The sequence below is a fragment of the Homalodisca vitripennis genome, chromosome 2, assembly GCF_021130785.1.
Source record: "Homalodisca vitripennis isolate AUS2020 chromosome 2, UT_GWSS_2.1, whole genome shotgun sequence".
Lineage (NCBI taxonomy): Eukaryota > Metazoa > Arthropoda > Insecta > Hemiptera > Cicadellidae > Homalodisca > Homalodisca vitripennis.
In genome coordinates, this window is record NC_060208.1 from 100,577,979 (window position 1) to 100,601,710 (window position 23,732).

At 33.2% G+C, this 23,732-nt stretch overlaps 1 protein-coding gene and 1 long non-coding RNA gene across 2 annotated transcripts in view; one reads left to right on the plus strand and one right to left on the minus strand.

Annotated features, from left to right (window-relative positions):
• LOC124354445 (protein rhomboid) overlaps positions 1-23,732 on the plus strand; it is a 160,324-nt gene that overhangs the window by 26,613 nt on the left and 109,979 nt on the right. Inside the window, exon 3 of the mRNA XM_046804894.1 lies at positions 2,461-2,626. Within this exon, the coding sequence (XP_046660850.1) occupies positions 2,461-2,626 (166 nt within the window). The remainder of the gene's footprint in view (positions 1-2,460; positions 2,627-23,732) is intronic.
• LOC124354447 overlaps positions 1-23,732 on the minus strand; it is a 142,252-nt gene that overhangs the window by 26,572 nt on the left and 91,948 nt on the right. The window lies entirely within an intron of this gene.

The window sequence follows — 23,732 nt, forward strand, 5'->3', positions numbered from 1 at the left end:
TAAAACGTAAGTGCGAACGTTCCTTCTTAGTTTGGCTGTACGTTAAAATATTTAACAACAGAATAGGAATTCTTGTTATTCTTGTTATGAACCTAAGTACACTGGTACCATAAGCCGATAAATAATAGCGTTACTAAGTAACAATAAAAATAAGAGTTATAAACTAAAAACACAGATTAGCTATAGGGCTGAGCTGTTTATAAACAAAACTAGCCGAATTGGGTATAGTAATGCGGTAATTTACATGTCATTTCCACTTTAAAGTTAGCTCTAGTATTGAATCTAACAATTTAATTCTATTTGTGCTAAATAATGGGTAAAATGTAGTTTTTGTCCAACGGCAACTGGCAAACGATATGCGGCTACTTAATAGTAGCATAAGAAATGGGGTTGCAGTAAAATATTATGCTTTGATGTTATTTAAAATTAGGATTAATTAATTTTCACAAAACCACTCTAAAGTTTATTGGTATTTTCAAAGACTGCGTTTCTATGAGATAGAAAAATCGTTGTATCATCTGCACACAGTATACTGGTAATTTCTTTTATAAAGGACGGCAAATCATTTATATTGATATACGTGGAGAACCACGAATGCCACAAATGTCCAGTTTGTCTAATATGGTTTTGTTATTTCCAAGATCAAAGACTTTCTTCGTGCCCTTAATTAGTACAAAATGTATTTGGATTAGTATTTTCTCTAAACATTTCCTTAATGTTTGTGTTTTTACATTTGTCAGATGAGTCTGTACATGTATTGAAAATGTTAACAATGGCATTAACTACATTGTCACAACACGATTATATTATACAATGACTTAAACGCCAGATTAAGTTAACGGACAAGTTTTTAATTACCTTTATAGCTTGACAAGCGATCTATTTATCTACATACCAGAAAAACATGTCTGAACATTTTGGATTAAATTGAGTGATATATATCGGGCTGCTATTTTGGACTTTCATATTTTTCAATACATTGTCAGTAACGTTGGTAAAGAAACTGTTAGGTGCATTTGCAGCACCTTTTTTAAAATTTAACCTTCCTTATACAGAGTGTCCCAGAACTCTATCAACCTTTTCAAGTGTTATTTACAGAACAAAAAGAACAAACCAAAATATCACATTAAAACTTTAGAAAACTGAATAATTACTCGAATATTCGTCATTTTGTATTATTCACTTTACCAGTTTTCATTTAAAACCTGCTTGTCATAATAACTTAAAATTTGACACATAGCTTTTAACCTGAAGGTCTAATTACAAACAGTAACAATTCTTTAAAAGCTATATTTTCAAAATGATGGCTTTTTAAAAACTTATAACATAAATATCTTAAAACAACATATGATAAAAATCGTTCAGTAATTACGTTTTACTTAGACAATTTGATTAAAATTTCATCGATGCAAAGTTTAAGAGATATAATCTGCTTTTCGCAAGTGCTAAATAATATCAAGTGCCTTTATGTGACAGCATTGTTTGTGAGCCACAACAATTTACTGTTTTAATTTTCGATGCTGTAATCAGTTGATACAGCTCTGTAATATTGTGATTATATCCTTGGCTATTTTATGATTTAGGTTTCTATTGATTAAAATAAGTTAATATAAAAATGTGTATAAATCTACAACACACAAACTTTACTAAAAACGTAAATGAACCTTTCACATTCAGACGAGATACGCAGCTCGTGTACGGATGGTATAGCAGTAGGAGGTGAAACTGTTGGGAAGGTGTCTGAGTGAGTTGAGGGGGTCTGTGCCGCGCGGGAAAAATCGTGGCGGGAACCAAAATCTCAAAAACCGTGCATCCGTTAATACGGCTTTCTAACTAATGTCCAACACTCTGTATATATTTGCTTCTATGTGGTCCTATTAACCAGAATTATTGGCCAGATTCCTCTTTTTATCATCTGTTATTAAAAATGAACAGGGAGTGAACTTTGTTGATCACCCTGTACTGATGGAAATCTTAAGACTGGATATGATAAGAGCCATTTTTATGTTCGATTATCTTTATTTTAGCTCCATAATAACAATATTAAACCTCAAAAAACGAAGCCTTCATTTTTACTTAATTCAGACACATGTATCACATTGAAGATACCAATTATACGCATCTAAGCATTTTAGATTTTATGTGTATTGGTTATTCAGAAAAACTTTATTTGTAATTTACTGTTTGAATATTTAAAAAGTATTCACTTCACACAAAAAATAAATAAATGTAAATGCATTTAAAATTTGAAGAGGCATATTTTAGAGAGAAATATTTAATTTGTCGTATGTTGAAGAAGGGGAAATTGGTAATGAGAACATGTATATCAATATGTTTGTTATGTAGGGAGTAGACGGATCTAGGAAAAGCTTATGGGGAATAGCTAATTTAATTTTTGGGTTAGAGGAAAGAGGCACCGAACCCTAAAATTGTAGACTCTAATAAAACAATTTGTTCCAGTACGATCCTGAAGGTTTTCGGCGAAATCCCATGGGATGACTTTGTGGAAGTCCTGAAGACGCCAGAGTTTGTGGAGGAGGTGACCCCTAACAAGAGGGACATCCTAGCGGAACGTGCTCAGGATCGCAGAACCACGGCTATTACCTTCCAGGACTTCGTCAATGTGGTAAGTCCTTACATCAATCTGGTTTTTTAGTGTGGAGGACAGTCTGCTTTTACCTTAATAAGGAAATTTCTAAATCGAATAAAAAATACAACTAAATCATCGTCTCTCTAATGAATTGAAGCGGTAGTAAACCTTGTCTTCCTTTCCACCATTTCATCGTCCTTGACAAGTCGATGATTGCCCTCTCTACATATGACAGAAGATAACTTAACAAAAACCTGACTTTTAATTCGTTCTCCACTTATCGATTGAGACAGAAAAAAACTAAAAAAAACTTAAAAAAAAAAAAAATGATACTTCATTCGATGTGTCTGTTCAACTGTATAGCAAAAGCAGCTCAACTCTACTGGACTCGTACTGTATTTAGTCTGTTCTCAACAGAACTACACCGTACACCAAAAGTGTTTACTTCATGACCAAGCCAAGGAGTTTTCCTTCTTCTTCATCTTACAAATCATAAGTTGGAAACCACTGTGAACGGAGCACTGGTCAAGATAACTTTATTTTGATTCGTTAACAGTTTAAACTATTCCTAGGTATCGTATGGCATAGATACATTATACGTATACTCTTTGTTTGCGTTTTTACAATATTCTACTCATAGATCAAAATTATTTTAAAATATAACGTCTTACCACAGCGTTGTTCACTAAAATCAATATTGTAATCGTTACTTTTTTTTAGATTAAACAATATTTTTCAAATAAAATCGCTGCTGAAAATTAATTTTCTATAATGGTTACTTTGAGTAATAAAATCTGAGACTAGGAAATCTACATTTTGTAAATTTAAAATGTTTAGTACGAACAAAGGGTAATAACATAGGTTGAAGTAAAGAGAGATGGATGAGTGTGCCTTATTAGGGCGAGGCAGACACAGTTACGCATTAATTATAATAAATAATGCGGGACCCAAGACCCTTGGCGTAAGATTATTTTAATTTACAAGTAGCATCGTGTCAGCGCGCTCCTACCCCGACTTTAATTTTCTTAGTCCGCCCAGTTTCCACACGTTCGTTTGTCTGTGGAACGTTTATTTAAGTTTCTCTATTTTCTATTCTGGCGAGGAAAAAATCGTGAACAATATATCAAATTGTGTAAGAGTTCAAGATTGTGTTATAAGCAAAATAGACTCTTGTAGTGGAACTGCAGAGTTTTGTTGAACTATGGAACTGCTGACATAAAGTTAACATTATAAAAAACAGAGAATTCCTCTCTAGGCACGTCGACGGGGCTGTTAACCCTTTTTAGGTCAGTTTCTGGGAAATAATCCCAATGGCTGCAGGACAGAAAGTGCTCTTAGCTGTCAGGGGGGCTTTTGTGCAGTAGGGCAGGTGAGGAACACTGATTTCTAGAACTTTTATTTATTTATTTTATTTTATATTATTTATATTTTTTAAGAGAGAGAGGGGGGAGCGTAATAGGGTGATGGTCTATAAAATATTTAAACTCCGACGCAATGTATATACTCAATCAGTAATAAGCAAGTGCAAACAAAACAGAAGAATCATTCCTGAGTATTAAATCAGAATGGAGATCAAATGCGTTCATGTCAATCCGTTATGTGCCTGAATTATCGGATGAAATCAAAAGAATACGTATAAAGTACATTACAACCGCGTTTAAATCATACAATACTCTTAAGACAAAATCTCGTAAAGACAAAAAAAATTATACACAGGATTCCCAAAACTGTGTTTATAGTTTTTTGATGTAGTATCAATAGGGAATACATAGGCGAAAGAAGACCATTAAGCGTAGGGATAAAATAACACAAATAAAACACGAAAAAGGGACTAACAGAAAAGTTAGAAATTTTATATCATTGTTGGTCCAAAAACCATCGTATGAATTGGGACGAATCTTACATAATATTCGTACATCGGGAACCTATTTTCTTTAAAAGGAAATTAAGCTAGGATTTATATATTAAACTGGCAGACCATCTTTCAGTCATCATTCGAAATTACACTGCTTTCGTTGCCAATTTTGAAAAGTGAAGCTACACTGAATCTGTACGTATCATCGTTTAGCCGGTAAATTACATAGTTAAATAATTCTAAAGCCTTGGCCTAAATAATTAGGAAATAACAAAAAGCACTGTGTACAGAAGTATTAAACTGTTCACTTATTTTATAATCATATTATCAAACTATTAAAACTTCCCTAAGATTAATTTTAATTAAGACAACCAGACACAGTACTGTTTAATTATCGATATTACCATTCGACTGGATATTAAATCAAGTAGCTTCTGCGAAAACTGTAACCAGCAGAAAATGAGTTAATCAGGTGTTAAAACATCAGTAGAGCTTTCAATAATTAACATATGATCGTTGTTATTGATTTCGTAAACAAGAAAATTTACGAGTTGGAACATTGGGAGGTACAAGTTACTATGTTTTCTAGATTCATGATCCGTGGATCTAAAACTGACTTCGGTTCCTTCTATCAATCGGTTGCCTTAGTAGCTACCATGCTTTCGTGTGTAAATATATTCAGGTTGTGTTTATTGTCAGTTCGGTTGGAAGACGGTCTTGTCAGTATGCAAAACAACTCGGCCATTGCATCCACTGAGAACAAAACTGCAAACGGAAATTCTACCATGACATTCTTGAACAACATGACTGAAGAACGCAGTTCACCCATGATCTTCTTGACTAACACGAGTGCAGAAGAAAATCAACCCATGGCTTTCTTGGTCTTCACTGCAAGGGAGTTTCAACTATGGAGGAACTCATTGACTGCCATTATTGGAGTAAATGGCACCAGTTTTGAGGCTAAAAGACTTTTCTCCAGATATTTCATAAATCTAGAACTACATACCTCTGCGGAATATGAAATCGTTATGTATTCTTCAAAGACAGACGTAATTACTGCTAGTTATTCCATGACAGGACTTTGCTTCTTCGTTACTGTCTATGCCGTCATGGTAATTGTATCCATACTGATGAAGAAGCCGGATGGACTGAAGTTTGTATCCTTCTATACCTTTCCCTTCATGTTCATCCTGGTGTTAAAGTCCATCGAGGGTGTCATGACCTCTTCAACTTTCTCCCTAATATTAACCAACGGCCTGTGTACCTTCTGGGTCATCTCGCTCTCGCTGACGGCCACGTTCTTGTACGACTACGCGGCCAAGTTGGAGGAGGACGAGAAGCTCAAGTTCGCCCAGATGTACCTCAATGAATTCGGTACAGTTGTTTTTTGTAATCACTGCCTCTCGTGCTCAGCTGACCTGACAACCATTGCGCGAGGGATATAAAAACACATTGTAGTGAATAAAACACAACGTTTTTTCTTTCGTATTTTTCATTATAAACCGAACTTTGAACACAAACCAATATTTTTATACAAGTTAACAATGTATCTAATTAAAATAATTTAATTGTCGTTGGATTTTTCTTGTACTTTGACAGGGACTCATGTTGGTAAGAGATTTTAAAATTAAGATGTATTGATATCTTGTAATGTATATCTCTGTGGTCTGACAACAGGTTTGTTCAAACCTTTGGATAACATAAAACTAGAAGTATTCAAATTACTGTTGATTATAGTAGATTTGGTATTAATAAATAGGTTTCAGAAGTTGAACTATAGATTTAATACAATATATCCGCTTCGAATTAAAATATAAACAATTTTGTTGATTATAGTACATTTGGTATTAATAAATAGGTTTCAGAAGTTGAACTATAGATTTAATGCAATATATCCGCTTCGAATTAAAATATAAACAATTTTGTTGATTATAGTACATTTGGTATTAATAAATAGGTTTCAGAAGTTGAACTATAGATTTAATGCAATATATCCGCTTCGAATTAAAATATAAACAATTTTGTTGATTATAGTACATTTGGTATTAATAAATAGGTTTCAGAAGTTGAACTATAGATTTAATACAATATATCCGCTTCGTATTAAAACATAAACAGGTTACAATTTCCAATATCAATATTATATTATCAATTAATATACAACAGAGTTTTAAAGGCATATTAATAAATAAAGTTATTGGTGAAGGGCCATGAGCTTGTAAGTGTAAAGTTACTTCCTTCAAAGTCTAACAATCTCACACTCAATACCAAGGCTACTTTGAGTTCCAGATTTTATACAGCGCACATCTTTAAAGTTATTTAAATAAACAAGCAAAGACAGCTTATTCAAATACTTTAAATAATGAACGAGATTAAACAATCGCGTGCCAAAGTTCGGGTTAGCGAGGGAGGCTTCGAGTTCACCCCATAGCAGACCATGACTCCCAATGGACTGATGCTTACCAAACTCGGTATAGAGGCGGTAGAGGTGAGTTTCACATACATTTTAACCTGTCAGTTAACTTATTTGAAAGTTATTGTTATACCTATTATAGACACACACATTGAATAAACAGAAAAATCCGTTTTTTTTTCCGTTATTCGGAGCAGAAGACTATACAGCTAAAGGAACCCTCTTTATTGTGTGACTTTAAATATATGATTACATTTTAAGGCCACACCCTAGATTTCTCCAATCTTAAAATCTAACTTATTTTAACATTTTTCTTTCATATCTCCTGACAGAAGTAGATAAAAAATCAAGTTCGCTTGCGTCTGCGAAACCATGTAAGTAAGTGGAAAACTTCTTTGTCCAAAGACAGAAATATATTGGTGTTCAAGAATCAGTAATTTGTCATGAAAATCTGTTAAAATAAACGTAGAGACTTCTAGTTTGCATATTGCGGATTTCTTTTTTTACTCCCTTTAAAATGAGGGGGTTTCACCATGATAGGGTGGTTTGTATTTTGAAAATGTTTAGTTGCCCCCTTTACACCCTTTAGAAAAGGGGCAGGAGCAAAATTTTCAACAACTTGAAAAATAAAAAAAAAAAATATGTTATAATAGGTAGGGTCAAGGTTTCACATAGATATCTCGGGCCGTTTAAATTTAATATCCAGGTGTGCCAGGACCTAAAATTCACTCTGTATATACAGTACTTTTTGCGATTCAATGTTTATTGAAATTAAATGGAGGCTATTGCCATTTATACAATTTAATGTAAATATATATATCTGTTACCTGGGAGGTAAAGGGCACTATGTCACAAAACTGTAACTTTTCAGGAGAAAAGTTTGAAAAAATGTGTTTCTTCAATATATAAAATGTAATACCTTTATAATTTATATTCATTACTAAATTGATTTTTTTATACTTGATATTTCTAACTTATCGTCTACTTAAACTAGACTAACTGTTTTAAAACAAAAAAACGGTCTATTTACCTATTTTAAAATATTTTATTAAAAACTTGTTGGATTGGTGCTTTTTACCTCTGAGAAAATAGCGGGTTATTAGAAATTAAAAAGGACATAGAGTTTTAATTCTGTGAATTTTTTTTCCAGTTTTTAATACTTCATAGTACTTAACTGGTTACCATAGCAACTCAAAATTAAATAAACACTGTATTTCCCAATAAATAGTGCCTAACTAAATCAGAGTCTTCTTCGGGCCGTACATCTTAACTGGGTACATGGAGGCGTTTGTTGCTTCTTCGCAGGTTTTTGAGAAGGTGGTCATGGCACACAGATGGGAGTAATGGCAGTAGTGCTATCAGATCATTTTATTTTGCTACATTTATTGGTAGTCTCTGTTGTGTGGTACTAATAAAAGAGCTTCCGGGAACGCTAGTTCTTGTCCTCTACGGGATCCGCACATAACTCATTTTTGAAAAATCTCCGTTCAAATGAAGTTTTGAAGAAGAGAATGACCCATGTTTTTTCTTGTCTGGCTTGTAATGTGTAGAAAATTTGACATGGAGAACACAGTGTTTTTGTCATATCATACTTCCTGGACACAACGGAGAATCTTTGCCTTTTAGCAAGTGACTCAAAGTTTTTAAAATCCTCTAATTCCATGTTAAATACAGAGTATTTTGAAGAAGTTTGCCGCACTAATTGTTTGCCAGTCCCAAGGTTGTCAATATGCTCATACTGTTAGCTTTCTTTCTTTTTCTCTCTATGAGAGCGTGTGAACCAGTATCAGCCTCCATATGCGTAAGTCCTTCGAGCAAAAAACTTTTGATTAATGGTTTTTATTTGTGTATATTTTTTTTTTTTTTCAATATCCATAAGAAACACATAATCATAGATTTGTTTTTGTTTTGACCATAACAGTTGTCAGTCCATAAAGTGATATCTTGAACAGCACCCTGAAACAAGGAATTCACATTGTAAGCCCACTTCAAGATAGCTGAAGCGTCAATTTCATTCCCTCTTCTTGCTCCTTTTGTTTCGTCCCACATCAAGCAGTGAGCGAAAAAACTGTTGAGTCACAGGCATCATGTATAGTAGAAGTCAAGAGTCTACAGTTTTCTTTTGTAGAAGCTCAGCCCACTTGTAATTAAATGGGTGTCGGGTAAAACACTTTCTGTAAATCACCAGTCAAAACTTTATAAGAAGGATCCTCCTTGGGCAATTTGTGAGTCTGCGGCTTTCAAATCGTAACGCTATTCTTTGATTTCAATCTATGTGATTCTTGTACTCGGCTTGTATTGTCTCTCTTTCTAACTGACTCAAATTACCTTTAAGTTTTAGCTGGGTAGGAATCGGCATGTATCAACTTCAGGTGGGTTGAAGGAAAGATTGAACCTTTTTGTTAAACACGTCACGATACACCCAGTTTTTAGCAAATATTTTTTTCTCAGGGATGTTATTCGATTTACAGAACCTCAAGGTATATCTCATTACATTTTTTAATTAAAATAATGCAAATCATGGAATTTGAGGTTATGTTCAGTAAACATTCTCAGTGGCACCATGTAAAAAACACATGTGTAACTAATACCAGGTCTTTTCTAAAAGTTTTTTTAAAAGTAAAACAGCCACTATGTCCTAATGGTGCCTTTTTCCTCTATGGATTTACATTTTAATAATAGGTATAGAGCATTATACTATAACTAGTTTGGTGCTTTTTACCTCTCAACTACTCAGTGACATAATGCCATTTTCCACTGGCTATCTCCCTTATTATTAATATAAACATTGGACTTAGTGCTTTCTACCCCAAAAAGAAAATATATAACATACAATTAGAACAACTTGGTGCTGATATCCCGGTTTTGAAAAAAAATGGGGAACACTCCATCAATCCCACAGCCACACCACATCTACATCACATTCATAGTGCCCCTTTACCTCCCAGGTACAGATATATATATATATATATCGTTGAGTTTAATATGCAGATTACTTAAATTAATATTCTGAGGAAAAGCTATTAAATCTAATTATAGGATTTAAAAAAAATATTTTCCATTTAAGGAGAATCACAAACAACTCAAAAATTAAACGTGATCAAATTTTGCCCAGAAATTGTGCCCACGCGATCTTTCACGTGTTATAATGGAAAAGATAAATAAATATACAACATAAAAGATAAAAGATACACAAGATAAAATATACATCCAATCTCCCAAAATATTACATTTTTGTGTTCACTTTCAATGGTCCGTAACGTATATCGTACTTTTTGCAGTAATGTGTTCGTGTGGTTACTTCCTTGCCCGCTAGGGCGCTGCACATGTCCGACGTGACTACAACTCTGCTGTTCAGTCTTTTGCCGCTAGGTTGCGCACAAGTAACATTTGTCACATTGTGGTCACTGTTCAGAATGAAGACAGTCAAAAGCATAGTTCGGTCTATTAACGCGGAATGTATTTTTTATAGTTTTATATCTGTAGTTTTATCTTATTTTTTAATTAACCACTCCCTTCATGAAATCTTCTATTTTACTTACGGTACCATATTTCTCTTCAGTGTTTTTGGAAATATTGTCCTTTACATATATTAATATCTGTAGCGTATAAACGATTTTTATTGATTCCAGATGAAAAAGGATTGGTATATATATATATATATATATATATATATATATATATATATATATATATATATATATATATATATATATATATATAACTGTCTATTTATTTAAAGTTCAAATACAATGACTGGAAGGAGAAAGCCGTCGATCGCTGGAGACTGGGGATAATATCGTATCAAATATGGATTCTCACAATCTGACGTCTCCAAGCTGAAGAAAACACGAAAGCCGGCGGATATTATATGAAAAATCCAGTGGTGTGAAAAATATGAGAGGCATAACCTTCCATTTGATATGTCAGACGTTATTTCAATTTTTACTTAGTATATTTATTATATTCAGAGTGTTCCGAAAAAAAGGTCCATAACTTTGAAAAATGGTTAAATACACAAAATAAAGCAGGACTGACTTTTGTTTTTGTACGTGCGTCGGCTTTCATTTAGTATTCATATCAAAATATAGACTATTACTCGACATATCTGTTCGTTGTTTCCCAACGATACTACAATGGAATTTAATCTTTCGTCAACACTTGTTTGGACATTATGTTTGTCTACTTCTTCCCACAACCCAACAATTTTACCGATTATTACATAAATGGATAGAAATGGGTAAATAACTGATCAAACTAATGAGCCATTTAGTTGGCCGACCTTTTGATTAGTATCACTGACCACGTCAATAAATTGTCTGATTTATTGCGTTCCAATTTGTTTCAGGTTTATCTTAAAACTTTGTTAGCAGAAATGTTTAAATACGAGATGATAGAGTAACGAAAATTGTGTATAATATTTACAAATATAGTAATGGTAGGCTCATTGTTTTTTATTAACTCCTAATTTGTAACTTAAAACCTGTACGAATATGATATACCAGTGTTCACCACTAATAATTTATAGTGTACTACATGGATGACTTGAAAGACAATTGAATGCAATTATGTTGTTTAACCATATTAAATTATAGTTATACAGGTTACCACTGACAAGTGTTGTACTTACGGAGCCTCAGTAATTTATTATTTCTAAAATAAAAGCAATTCAATATAATGTTTATGTATCATATAATAAATCATATTAAATATTAAATTGTTTGAACGAATTACAAGATTTAAGAAAACATTTTCAACCGATTTTGGTAAAATGTACAAGTCCCATCTCGCTTGTTTGTCGTCTGTTTCCATCTAGGCTACATGCTACAGTAACATAACCTGTAAATACCATGTGTTATATATGTAACAGTCTATTTTTTCCGGTTTACGTATATAAAGAAGCATTTGATGACGTCATGAAACCTTGATGTGCACTGCCACGTGATTGTTTCTATAGAAATATTGTTCGATATGATTGGAATCTAAATATAACATACAACACTGATTTGTGGGAACAGACATATATATTGTTAAAACGAACATACAACATAAAACAGTCTATTGGTTTATTGTTGACTGTACATCCATTAGGTACATTCCTTAACCCTTTGAGTGCCAAGGGCCGATTTAATCGGCCTAGCAACGTTTCCGCATAGTGCCAAGGGCCGACGTAATCGGCCCAATGGTATTGACGAAAATTGCCAAGGGCCGACTAGATCGGCCTTTCCAATATTGGTCATCCTGTTGCTAAATATTGACGTATAATATCGTAAAACGTATCAAACTAAATCCCAAGAAATGTACGACATAATTCACGTAGTGATAGTTTGTATATATAGTATACAATATTTTTATGTAGCTGATATCTAGAAGCCTGTGGCGCGAACCGCCTGTTGTCACGCTGCAGTCGTTTTGTTTACGTTCAGTTGTTTTAATTTGCTAGCTGTCTATTGTGGCTGTGTTGACATTTTAATTAATGTTTTAAAAGTTTCCTACTTTTATTACTTCAGTTCAATTTCATTATTGAATAAGGTATAGTTTGCCGAAATGAGTAAAAGCACTGTCAGCACTTTTTGTATCTTAAACCAAAAAAATGTGTTTTTTTTTGTTTTTTTATTTTTGCTTACACATATATAAATATATTTTTTTATTTATGGTCAAAATGTATATATACCAATTTGTAGCCCGTATCTTGCCCTAAATAATAAAGCAAAAAGTGTCCCATTATGTTAATATTTAAGGAAGATGTTAATTTTTTAGTAAAATACTGCAGTAACATAAAAATAGTGCTTGGCACTGAGGGGGAATGGCCTGTCACAAATGACTGGCACTGGCTGCATGACCTCCGCCACTTCGCGTGGCACTCAAAGGGTTAATCTACATAATACTAAATTTTAGAAGTAATTACTAAATATATATTACTCACTGTTTACAACAAAACAATAACAATAAATATGTATATAAACCAGTACCCTGCATTCCACTTCATGTCTTGTACGAGTTACATATAATTAGCATTGGAAGTTTGGAACCACGTGGGGCAGAAGAAATCAAGATATCTTGTATTAATATGGATACAAATGTATTCCATCAAAATGAGGTAATTACTGGAGGATTCAAATAGATTAAAACTACAAGCAAAGGATGGCTCGCATGGTAGCACTACAGTACTTACAAATCGGCGCACAGATCTAGCTTCACTGCACACAGATCTCGTATGGATGTTAGGTATGTCTCGTGTAAATCAAAGGCCATGTTTAGTTTTCATTCTTTTATGGACTGCTATGAGTTACGGCCCACTAAGAATAGCCCCAGTCTAGTTCCTAACGCCTAATAACAAACATAACATAGAGCTCTGGATTTAAAATAGATTTAAATTTAACTAATTACATTTCAAGAGATTTAAATTATTTGCAAAATAATAATCCTAGATGATAATCTACTACCTTACATTTCGGTTATTCTAAGCACTACCATTCTACCGTACAAGTATAATAATTCGGCCGTCCCTGATCCACTTACAATATTTGAGGAGTATTCGTCATGTACCTGGGTTGCATGACATTAAGCTATGCAAATATATCATTCTCAAATCAGTCTATTAGTTTATATTTTAGTTTTAAACTGTATAAACTATTTTTTTTTTTTTTTTTTTTTTTACTTTAATAAAGTTAAAAAAAAATTAAATATTAACTGATATTTGCCAAAACATTAGATTATTTTTGCGATGATGTGACCCTACTGAGGTCTCCCTGAATACGTCGCTAAAGTGATCTCTGCTCCAAAAAAACCAATAAAAAAGACCATAAAGATGATCTCTGTCTGCAATCAAAGATAACATTGAATTAATATTTCCACATGGCATAACATTACATGTTTTGTTAAGTCCAACCTCTTTGTTTAACTTAAAACTTATTTAAACTCCATATAAGAGATTAAACGTGACATGTGTTGTGCTTCTCACTGGCTGGGTGAAATTGCACACAACCCTGCCATAGCCAACAGGGTGAAGTAAGACCATAACATTTGTATGCGGGTTACTAACAAAACTACCTTTTTAATGCGTATTTTGATTTTTTTTTTAATATTTTGGCGTCAGTTAAGCAAGTTGATACTGTAAAAAGATTTCTAAAATGTGTAATTATTATTAGTTATTTATTTAAAATTTCATTACACGCAGTGATATAAAACATAATATAATTAACAAAATTCCATTGGTAGAAACAAGAAATAATTTATATTCATCCTAGTGATATATAATAAAAAATAGTTCGCATTTTCTAATATTGTGATTTTTTGAAAAAAAAAAAAACAGTAGCAGTCGTGGGACTACCGATAGAAGTGAAAACGGAACTATTAAGTTGAGAGTAATTAACAATACGTTATAGTAGCAGTACATCTGTAATTGTAAATGTGACGCGTTTTTTAATTTTCCAATTTTAAAATCCACGAAAAAATATTATCAAATAACTAGAAATCTATTTTTACCACGCTAGTAAGATAAATCTTATACCGTAATAATACTCATTTCATGATGAAGAGGTTAAATATTAAAAACATAAGTAAAATGAATAATGCTAAATTTTAAATACAAATATTCGTACAAATATTAAAAATATATTCGTTGTTTTCATTATTCATTTATCTGTATAAAAATATGTTTGTAATTGCTCAATATTAATAGTTAGTTAAACATAGAATACAAGTGAGTAAACACCGAGTGAACAACAGTGAGTTGAACACCGTTGTAAATAATACAGTTATTGCTACGGATAAAGTATATAATTGCAATAACAATTAAACCCACAATATTTTTAAAACTAATAAATTAGTTAAATTAACTTGGTTCTTTCGTAAAGGTATTTTTATTGCACAATAAACTAATTTATTGAGTTAATACGGTATCAGTGAGCCAATGCGCCAACTACAGTTCCGGCAGAAACGTTCACTCATCACTTCATACGCTACTACAGGCTAAACTAAACTTCCAATAAAAAAATGATAAATTACAAAAAAATATTCATCTACAGTATTTTCACACAACTTTCTCGCTGACAAATTTTGTCTGACCAAAAAATAAAAAAAATCCTCGCTTACTACTTTTTTCTTGTCATTGTAAACGCTATGTAAAATGTAAACAATAATCAAAATTATTTCGAAATTTTTTTAATATTTAAAAATGTAACCAATAGATTGCCAATATTAAGAGCTTTAATTTGACGCATCTTACAGAATTGTACGACATTGGCTTCACTTTTAAATCGCTAGAGGAAGCCGTAAAGGTCACTGATTCTCGCAGTTTTCATACTCCGCCGGGACAGTTTTAACACAGCGAGACTGACTTTTTCATGCAGGTTAGTAGTCCGCGGCCAAGTCTACGGTTAAAAAACACAGCGAGACTGACTTTTTCATGCAGGTTAGTATCATTAGCATGTCGGTGACGCGAACCGAGGATTTTACCCTCTACTAAAACGCTCAACGCGCCTAAAGAAGTTTTCACTTCAAAAAAAAAAAAAAAGAATTTTGAAAGTCTTTGCTTGATAATTAAATAATCTGGCAGCGCTATTTAAAGTGTTACGATAAAAATAGACACGGTTCACCAAATATCTAAATCTAATGAGTGACTAAAGCCCGGCCTCTCAACCCCCTCGTCTCACCACCCCAGTCGCGGGCTCTGCAGGTCTCACGACTGTCAGTGATGACGTCACGCCCGCCCGGGTCGCTGGGAACGCTACTACAATAATCACTCACTCATTCATCCATCTCCCATTCATACCGAGTCGTGTCGCGGTAATTCGGTCCTCTCAGGCCTGTCGTTCCGCCGCGCCTCATCTCTTTTTGTCGCCACTTCTTCTCTTCTCTCCCGCGTTAATTGTGCTGCCTGTGGGAACACGGGGCGTCGCGTCGCGCCTCTATGGAGTTTCTCTTTCCTGATTTTTCCCGACTCCGTATGACAACGACTATTGGCATTACAATAAGGAGGCATGGGATTTTTCCCTCTCCACACCAACCGAAATAAAGAACCGGGAAATATTGTACACCTCCGAATACATTCTTTATATAGAGTGATGAAAAGGTTCTCGCTCTTCTAATTCAAGACAGGCAAAAGAACTTGGTGATTTTCTGATTCAAAGGGACCCAAATTTTGGTGTATTCAACATTTGTAGGAGTTATTATTGAATGGGAAGGGGTTTGGGATGTTCTCCCTCCTCTCCAACTGAAAATTCACCATTTCATTCTCTTGTGGCAACTCTCCTTTCGTCGGAAAGATTACAAAAAACTGGATATCTTATCGTTCCAAGTTTTGCAAGTGTAAAGTATTTAAGATCCAAATTCAGTTTTACACAATTCATGAAACCTCCGAAGAAGGGGATGCTATTAGTAAAATGCCCCATCCAGAATGTTATACTGGTAAAAATTAAGGTTTTAATCCTTTTTAGTAATTAATAATTCCTGAGGGATGTCCATGTGAATGCCCAAAATGAATATTGGATTGTTTGTCAATAAGAAGTTGCAGACTCCACCAAGTTGGGTGGCGGGCAACCGTAACTAAAACTAAATCGGTTGTACAATAGCTTACGTCTGAGTTGAGGATTTGTGCTTTATCTTAAACTTGTTATTGTCTGGCTGTATTAATAATATCAGGGTGTTGTGGCGAAGGGGATGTCTCGAGACTGTTCTCGGCGCCAACCCCCTTCCACTCTCTCTCTCAACATTGTCGTCTGTCGATCCTTCAACTTCTCACCCCGTCCCACGACAACTAACACCGATATGTTGGTTTGGGGTTATGTTATATTAATAATAATAATCGTATTTAAATAATTTATTGTTAGCAAGTTATAATATGTTGCGAATGGTATGCGAGATAGCGAGATATGGAGAAATTAGGCGAATGTACCAGGCTCAGTACGTTACAGTACGAATGAGGATACTCCTGTTATCTTATTTAAATTATGTTGCTATTTCAGACCCATAACTAAATAATGGACACGCGGTCGCAGGAATTTTTTAAGACATGTAAACTAGGGTCATGGGAATGGTATGGGATACTCCTCCACAAAACCAGAATCAATCCCTGAAAAATTACTTCTTGTACTGTAAGTCATATATTGAATCTTATCTAACTGCAGATTTACTTGAGAAGTTATTTTGTCGTTATAGGGAGAAATCGTGTCTTAAAGAAACTATAATTAATTGACTTTGACGTTTGCTTTGCTGTGGTATTATGTCACAAGCTGCTTTATTTATAGTTTATTACAATGAACTGAAATTTTAATTTTAGATATATTTTTATTAGCCAAAAATTAAAGTCTACAAAATGGTTGGGTTTATTTTAAAGAAAGAATTTACAGTTGCCTGTTTCTTAAACATTTAAAAAATAATACGAGCTAATCTTGCACTTCACACATTGAGTGTGTTTATTTTAAAGAACGAATTTACAGTTGTCTGTTAATTAAAAATTAAAAAATAATACGACGTAATAACACTCACACCCACTTCACATATCGAGAGTGTGGTGGGTGAATATTTATTTTGTAGACCTGCGAAACACTTATCTCCCGTAATTTGATCCAGCGAATAGGACATACCTTCAGAAAAGTACGAAATTGAATAATTGAGTGACAAACATTATTATACTTTATAAAACAGGTAAATTTCCAAACAAAACCCCGTTAGTAAACCTTTATCCATTTTACCATGCATTTTACTATTTTTTTAATGGTTTTATACTGTGTACTAAATTTTTTTTTTTTTTACTTACCTGAAAGTAGCGATGTAATCAATAATAATTTCAAAAATATATTTTTATAATTTGGAGAGTGGTTTAATTGATCGCCCTCGCCTTGGAAAAATTTAAATTGCTTGAGTAAGATAGGTTGGGTCATGTTTGTTTACAAGATACCTAATTAATTAAATCATCAAATAGTGTCCATCAGTTCCGGACAATATTTCATAAACTTGAAACCCGTGACAAATTCCAGCTATTTGATGATTTTCACTATTTAATTATTCATCCAAACGTCTGTCTCTGAATTATTGCTGTATTACATATCTTTTATAAATAATATTTATAAGGAATAATATTTTATGTTGAACATAGAATAAAAATATTAGAAGTAAATAAGGCATTGTCTGATTCAATACCATTATGTTGAAATTAGTTTAGTTAGCATCGTGAATGCCTGCAAATATGTATCTGCAATTGCCGCAGTACAGTTGAGTATTGAATTGACTTTTCAATAAAAACGGCGCTATCCATGAACAACAACTTATTGTTATTAATTTACTTATTTCAAATTTTATGCTTATTTATATATTACAACTAGTATTTTAACATACATTCAACAGTTAGGTGTCTTAAACTAAATAATATTTTGAATACTTTGTATTCTTGTATCATGTTTATTAACACAATTAATAATCGAATATTGATATAACTGTAGGGATACAATCCAGACCATCAAAACCTAACATTCTTTTTCAATTGAGAAATACATGTTTAATAATACAACAGCATATGGCTATGATTGTATTGCATTTTCACTTTACAATTTGATATTAATTTTATAATAATTCGTATTTTACCCAAGATGGTAGAGATTGGTACGCCTTCAAGTATGGAAATAATAAACTCGCCATGATCTTTATTTTACAGAATATCATCCAAAACAATAATGAAAACGTTAACTAAAATGTTTGAGTTTGTCCCAATACAAATAGCGCATAAATTTAAATTTAAAATATTCTATATTTAGGATTAAAGAAACAAGTAACGCTGACTGTACAAACATTTATAAATATTTTAACTCATGATCTAATAGCATACTACTAGTCATGCTCGGTAACATGTAATTCAAATCCAAGCAGTTGTTTGAAGGTAGAGGTTTTATTTTATTGGAACCAAAATATGAAACTCCAAATTGCAACCGGGTGTAGTTTCGTATAGGAACAGTATAAACTGCATTATATTTTGTTTTTGTTTTGTTCATTTCATGGGTCACTAGAAAATAGGAATCGCCATGTAAAGATTTTCCCTCCAAATTCGAAAAAACATTAAAAAATCAATTTCTAACTTGAAAATAAACGAAACAAAAAGGACAAAACGAAATATCAAGTAGCAATCCACATTATTTTTTAATGAAGTTCTATCCTATTCTAGCCTAACCTTGAAGGTTTCTAAATCAGACAAGAGAAGGAAATCATTGACAGACAGGTTTAGGTACTGCAAGGGCAGCTGTCCGAGGGTTGTACTCGCTGTATGTAGGGCTTCATGATCACCGAGGGCTTCCTAGAGTTCCACAGTCAATTGTCTGTGACGGCAACCGAGTTCGAATTACTGGCGTGGATTAGTTTTAGCTTACCAGTAGGTAGGGTAGATGATATAAGTAGTGATCCTCTCTTGGTGCTCCGTAATATATTTGTTTTATCTAGTGGAGTATAGTATTTTACTTAAAAATTATTTTCGGAGAGAGAGAGGAATAATCGTAATTTAAAATGAACTAATAATAATATCCGAATATATATAAATAATAATTTTCTACTGTCGTGTGTAATATTTTTAATGAAATTTGTTATAATGTGAAGATATTCTTAAAACATTATCACACATTACCAGATTATATGATATCTTCGCAAGTGAACGAGATGAATGTGACATGGTAGTCCACATTTCCAGTCTATTTATGGGGTTATATGCTTTATTTTTAGGTTAATTTGTCAAACCAAAAAATGAAACGTTAAACTATTTTTTTACACGAAGTGGCTCCCATTTCCCGGCCTATAAAATTTGTGATATAATTAAAAAAGTTATTTGTTTATAAGTAGTGTTGGCTTTTATATTGTGTAGGGACTAAAGGTCCAATAAGCATTTTTACCATTCAATCAAATAAAACTGCTGAAATGGCTACTCTTATTTCGAACGGTTAATGCTCCGCTCATTGATCTTCCCTGCTGTTTGTTCGTACTTATCAAAGTTTCCTTCTTATTATCTACTCAGTCTAAGTAACTCCTAAGCTCCTAAAGTGTTGAAGATCTTTAAAACGCTCTCCGAGGAAACTATAAACTAATGTAAAATAAATTAATATTACACTACAAGTATGCATATCAAAATCAAAAACCTTTTTGTTCGTAAAAACTCCGTTTTTTCAACTGTTTTTATTATATATATATATATATATATATGTGTGTGTGTGTGTGTGTGTGTGTGTGTGTGTGTGTGTGTGTGTGTGTGTGTGTGTGTGTGTGTGTGTGTGTGTGTGTGTGTGTGTGTGTGTGTGTGTGTGTGTGTGTGTGTGTGTGTGTGCGTGCGTGCGTGCGTGCGTGTGTGTGTCAACTGTTTATATTTTATAACACACCAGACAGTCACTTATATTGAAGTCCCCCTTATGATACTTTACTTTACAGTACAAGTCCAAATTGACTGGACATTTATAATGTTGTCGTGTTAATGTTAAATAGTATCGTTTTTGTTAAAACATCAGTCGCGTTTTGTGAAAAATTATTCTTCAATTCAAAAGAAAAATAAAAGAATAAAAAAGAAATATGGATGGTTCCAGAACGGTATCCTGCGGTACGCCACAGCGACAGTTGGCCGTGGTCCTGTCCACCGGTCCGTGTCCCGTGGGTTCGTGGGTACACACCAGCTGACAGTGTTACGACCATGACAGCAGGACCAGCAGCTGAGTTTCTCTGACAGGTGTTTTTGTCAGCCGCCCCATCACGTCAGTTCTGCGCCCGTAATTATTGTTCCCTGCAGTCATCCGTGCGAATCCTCTTTTATAACAATATATTGTGAAACTTGCTGCTTCATAATCAATATAATAATCTACCCAAAAATAACACAGCCGTAATAACAAGTGTGCCTAAATCGGGTGTCCAGTTAGGGCCGAGGATAGTTCGGATCTCTGTCATTCCCCCGGACCTGCCCTTATATACTACTTTAAGATACTCAAGCTTACAGTAGTGTATATCGCCAGAGTGAATCTGCTATTTGTAAGAAATCTGTTTTGTTCACCCTTTCCTTAGCCCCACTCATAAAACTAGCAGCATCTTTCTTGCGTTATTTATAACTATGTATAAAACATAATTAGATAATTATAAACGATTAGTTCTAAAAGTATTTAAAGTTAAAAAATGTATGAACCGACATGACCAAAGTTAGCTCCAATGTATTGTGTAACCTCTGTCTTCAGTCCTGCATTATCTTTATGTTATTACGTTACCAAAATATTTGTTAATCCATTAAGTCTGTGATGGAAGTCAAATAACTATTTTTAGCTCCAACTTCGGTGTCTCAGAATTGAATTTTCTGCCGGAGTTTCGCACTTTTCGCACTCTGAGACATGCTTTAAAATTCATTGGCCATTTGGAATTCATTTATTTTATAGCCATCAGAATAGAAATTCCCTGTATAATATATTATGTTACGTGTTTTTATTTGCAAAGTTGCAGTTACCAAATCCCCCTCCATTTTCAAACAAACAAAATAACAAATTAAAAATATTTCAGACGAATATTCGGAGTAACGATATTTCGGACAAATTATATTGAAACACTGTTTAGTTTTCTTACAGTGAACTAATCATAGTTCCAATATGAATATCTCATTCGCTGAAATGCCGTATGAAGTTAATTTGTTGACGATATTCCTAATACCAAACTATCCCGAACTATAACATTCGTCCGTACCGCAAACAAGGCTAAAGTTCTGTTATAATGAATTATTATTGAGCAGTATCTCTTTATGAACTTTCTCAATCCGTTCGACGAAAATGCTAGTCCATAAGTTGTTGATGATTCTGTGCATCTATATAAAACATTTAACGCCTTTATATTAATTGAGATGAACCGGTGTTATTGTGTCGATTAAACAATGTTTTGACTAAAAATTAAAAATCAGGACTATCGATGTATTGTCAAATATAAATATTGACTCTTTTATCGGCTAATAACACTAAGCTATCATAAGTTTTCCTCAATAATAAAACCATTTCAGATTACGTATTTTAAATATAATCCACAGAGAGTAAAGACACTTTTGTCTGGTCTCACTTTCATTGGAAAGCAATATATTTATTTTAAATGAGTTTTTCATTGTTTGCGATTGCTATTTGATGAAAGCATCAAAGGACCCAGTTTCGTTTGATGACACTTCTGGATTATAGCAATACGTTCTCCGTGTTCATCACTTACATTGTTTATATTTTCAGGGGAAATATCAATAATAGTGCAATCCTTTATTCTTCAGTGACATGTTGCATTCCATGTTATTAGATGGCCGAAACATTTTTCTCAACAAACTCAATGTTTTGTTAATTCCTATAAGGTGCTATGTTGCTAAGGTGCTATGAAAGCTAGGCTTTCTCTTCTAGGGGGGATGCAGTGTAGTTCTGAGCATACCTGACATTCTTCCATAGAGATAACGGATCAGTTTTAGAAGAGCAAGTCTCCAAAATTAAAGATAAGGTTTAATCTTTAGCACTGCTCAATAAATACATTATCTGATAGTGCAAAGTTCAAATGCTTTAAATAGATGGAATTTCTAAATGAAGATTGCGAGGGAGAAAAGATGCGCTAGTAAACGACCTGAAATTAATATATTTTATATATTTATTACATAATTTGTGAGAATTCGAATTTATGTACTCTTTAAGACATACGTAATACAACGAAAATTATGTTCTCTTATTATATTAGTTTTTACATATGCACATTTGTTTTGCGCGAGGTTTATTATGTGTTGACTAGTGTAATATAATATAACCGCGCTGCATATGGCTTTAAAACTACTGAGTCGCTTGTTGCTACCGTTCTTTTCTTACCAGATTCCTGCAAAATTATCAGAATAGAGTTCAACTAAGCTAGATATAGTCTATTATATCGATGTTTTTCCTCTTCTTGCATGTTAATTATATTACAAATTTTATTTTGACAACGTTTATTACTGGATTCACCGCGTTTCTTCATCACCTCTTTTAGACGGGGACAAAATCTAAATGTTGCTCTTGAGCGGACCAACTGGACCAGTCGCCAGTCTGGTGTTTGCAAACAGTTTAATTTTATTAAAACCTCCGTTAAAATGGCAGTTTGCTCAAATCTGTATCTATTGTCTATATGTTTAACCATCAGCCTGATACGTAAACACAAGTTGCCTAGAAATACACTCTGGGTAAAGTATGTCTAAAACTGTTTAATATAAACTTGACAATCTATATATATAAAAATGAATGTTTGTATGTTTGTCCTTTATGGAATCGTGAACTATTGGACCGATCATGATGAAAATTTGTACGTATATGTATTTTTCCACGGAGAAGGTTTATAAGCTATGTCCATCCCTTTCCCGATTCAGGATTCCGCCCCACTGGTTACAGAAAATACCCATAAGAAATGCATTGCAGCAAACATATGTTAACGTCTTTTCAAATTTTTAATCAGCTGTTCTTTGTAAACATATATTACACTTATAGTTTTAAAGCATAGAGTAAGCTTAAGAGAAACGACAAATTTTGTTTAAACTGTTTTTGCAATCACTGTTAAACATAGACTTTACTATCCAGATAATACAATTCAAATTTGACGTAAAAATTCACCTTTAACTGCAATATTTATTTAATATAAACCATGCTCATGCTTGATCAGAAGAGTAATGCAGATATCATAATTACTATCTTACGTTGGCTACAAATATAAAGAATGTTATAAAATCAACCTTAGTTGTTTTTTTTTTGACAGAAGTATGGTTCTCAAAACTCCGTGTGTACATATTCTCTCGATCGAGACAACAAAGCAAGCTCAATCGTGGCATCGGAGATATAACTAATTTAATCTAAAATTTATTATAGTAAAAAAAAAATTTACTAAGTAATATAAGG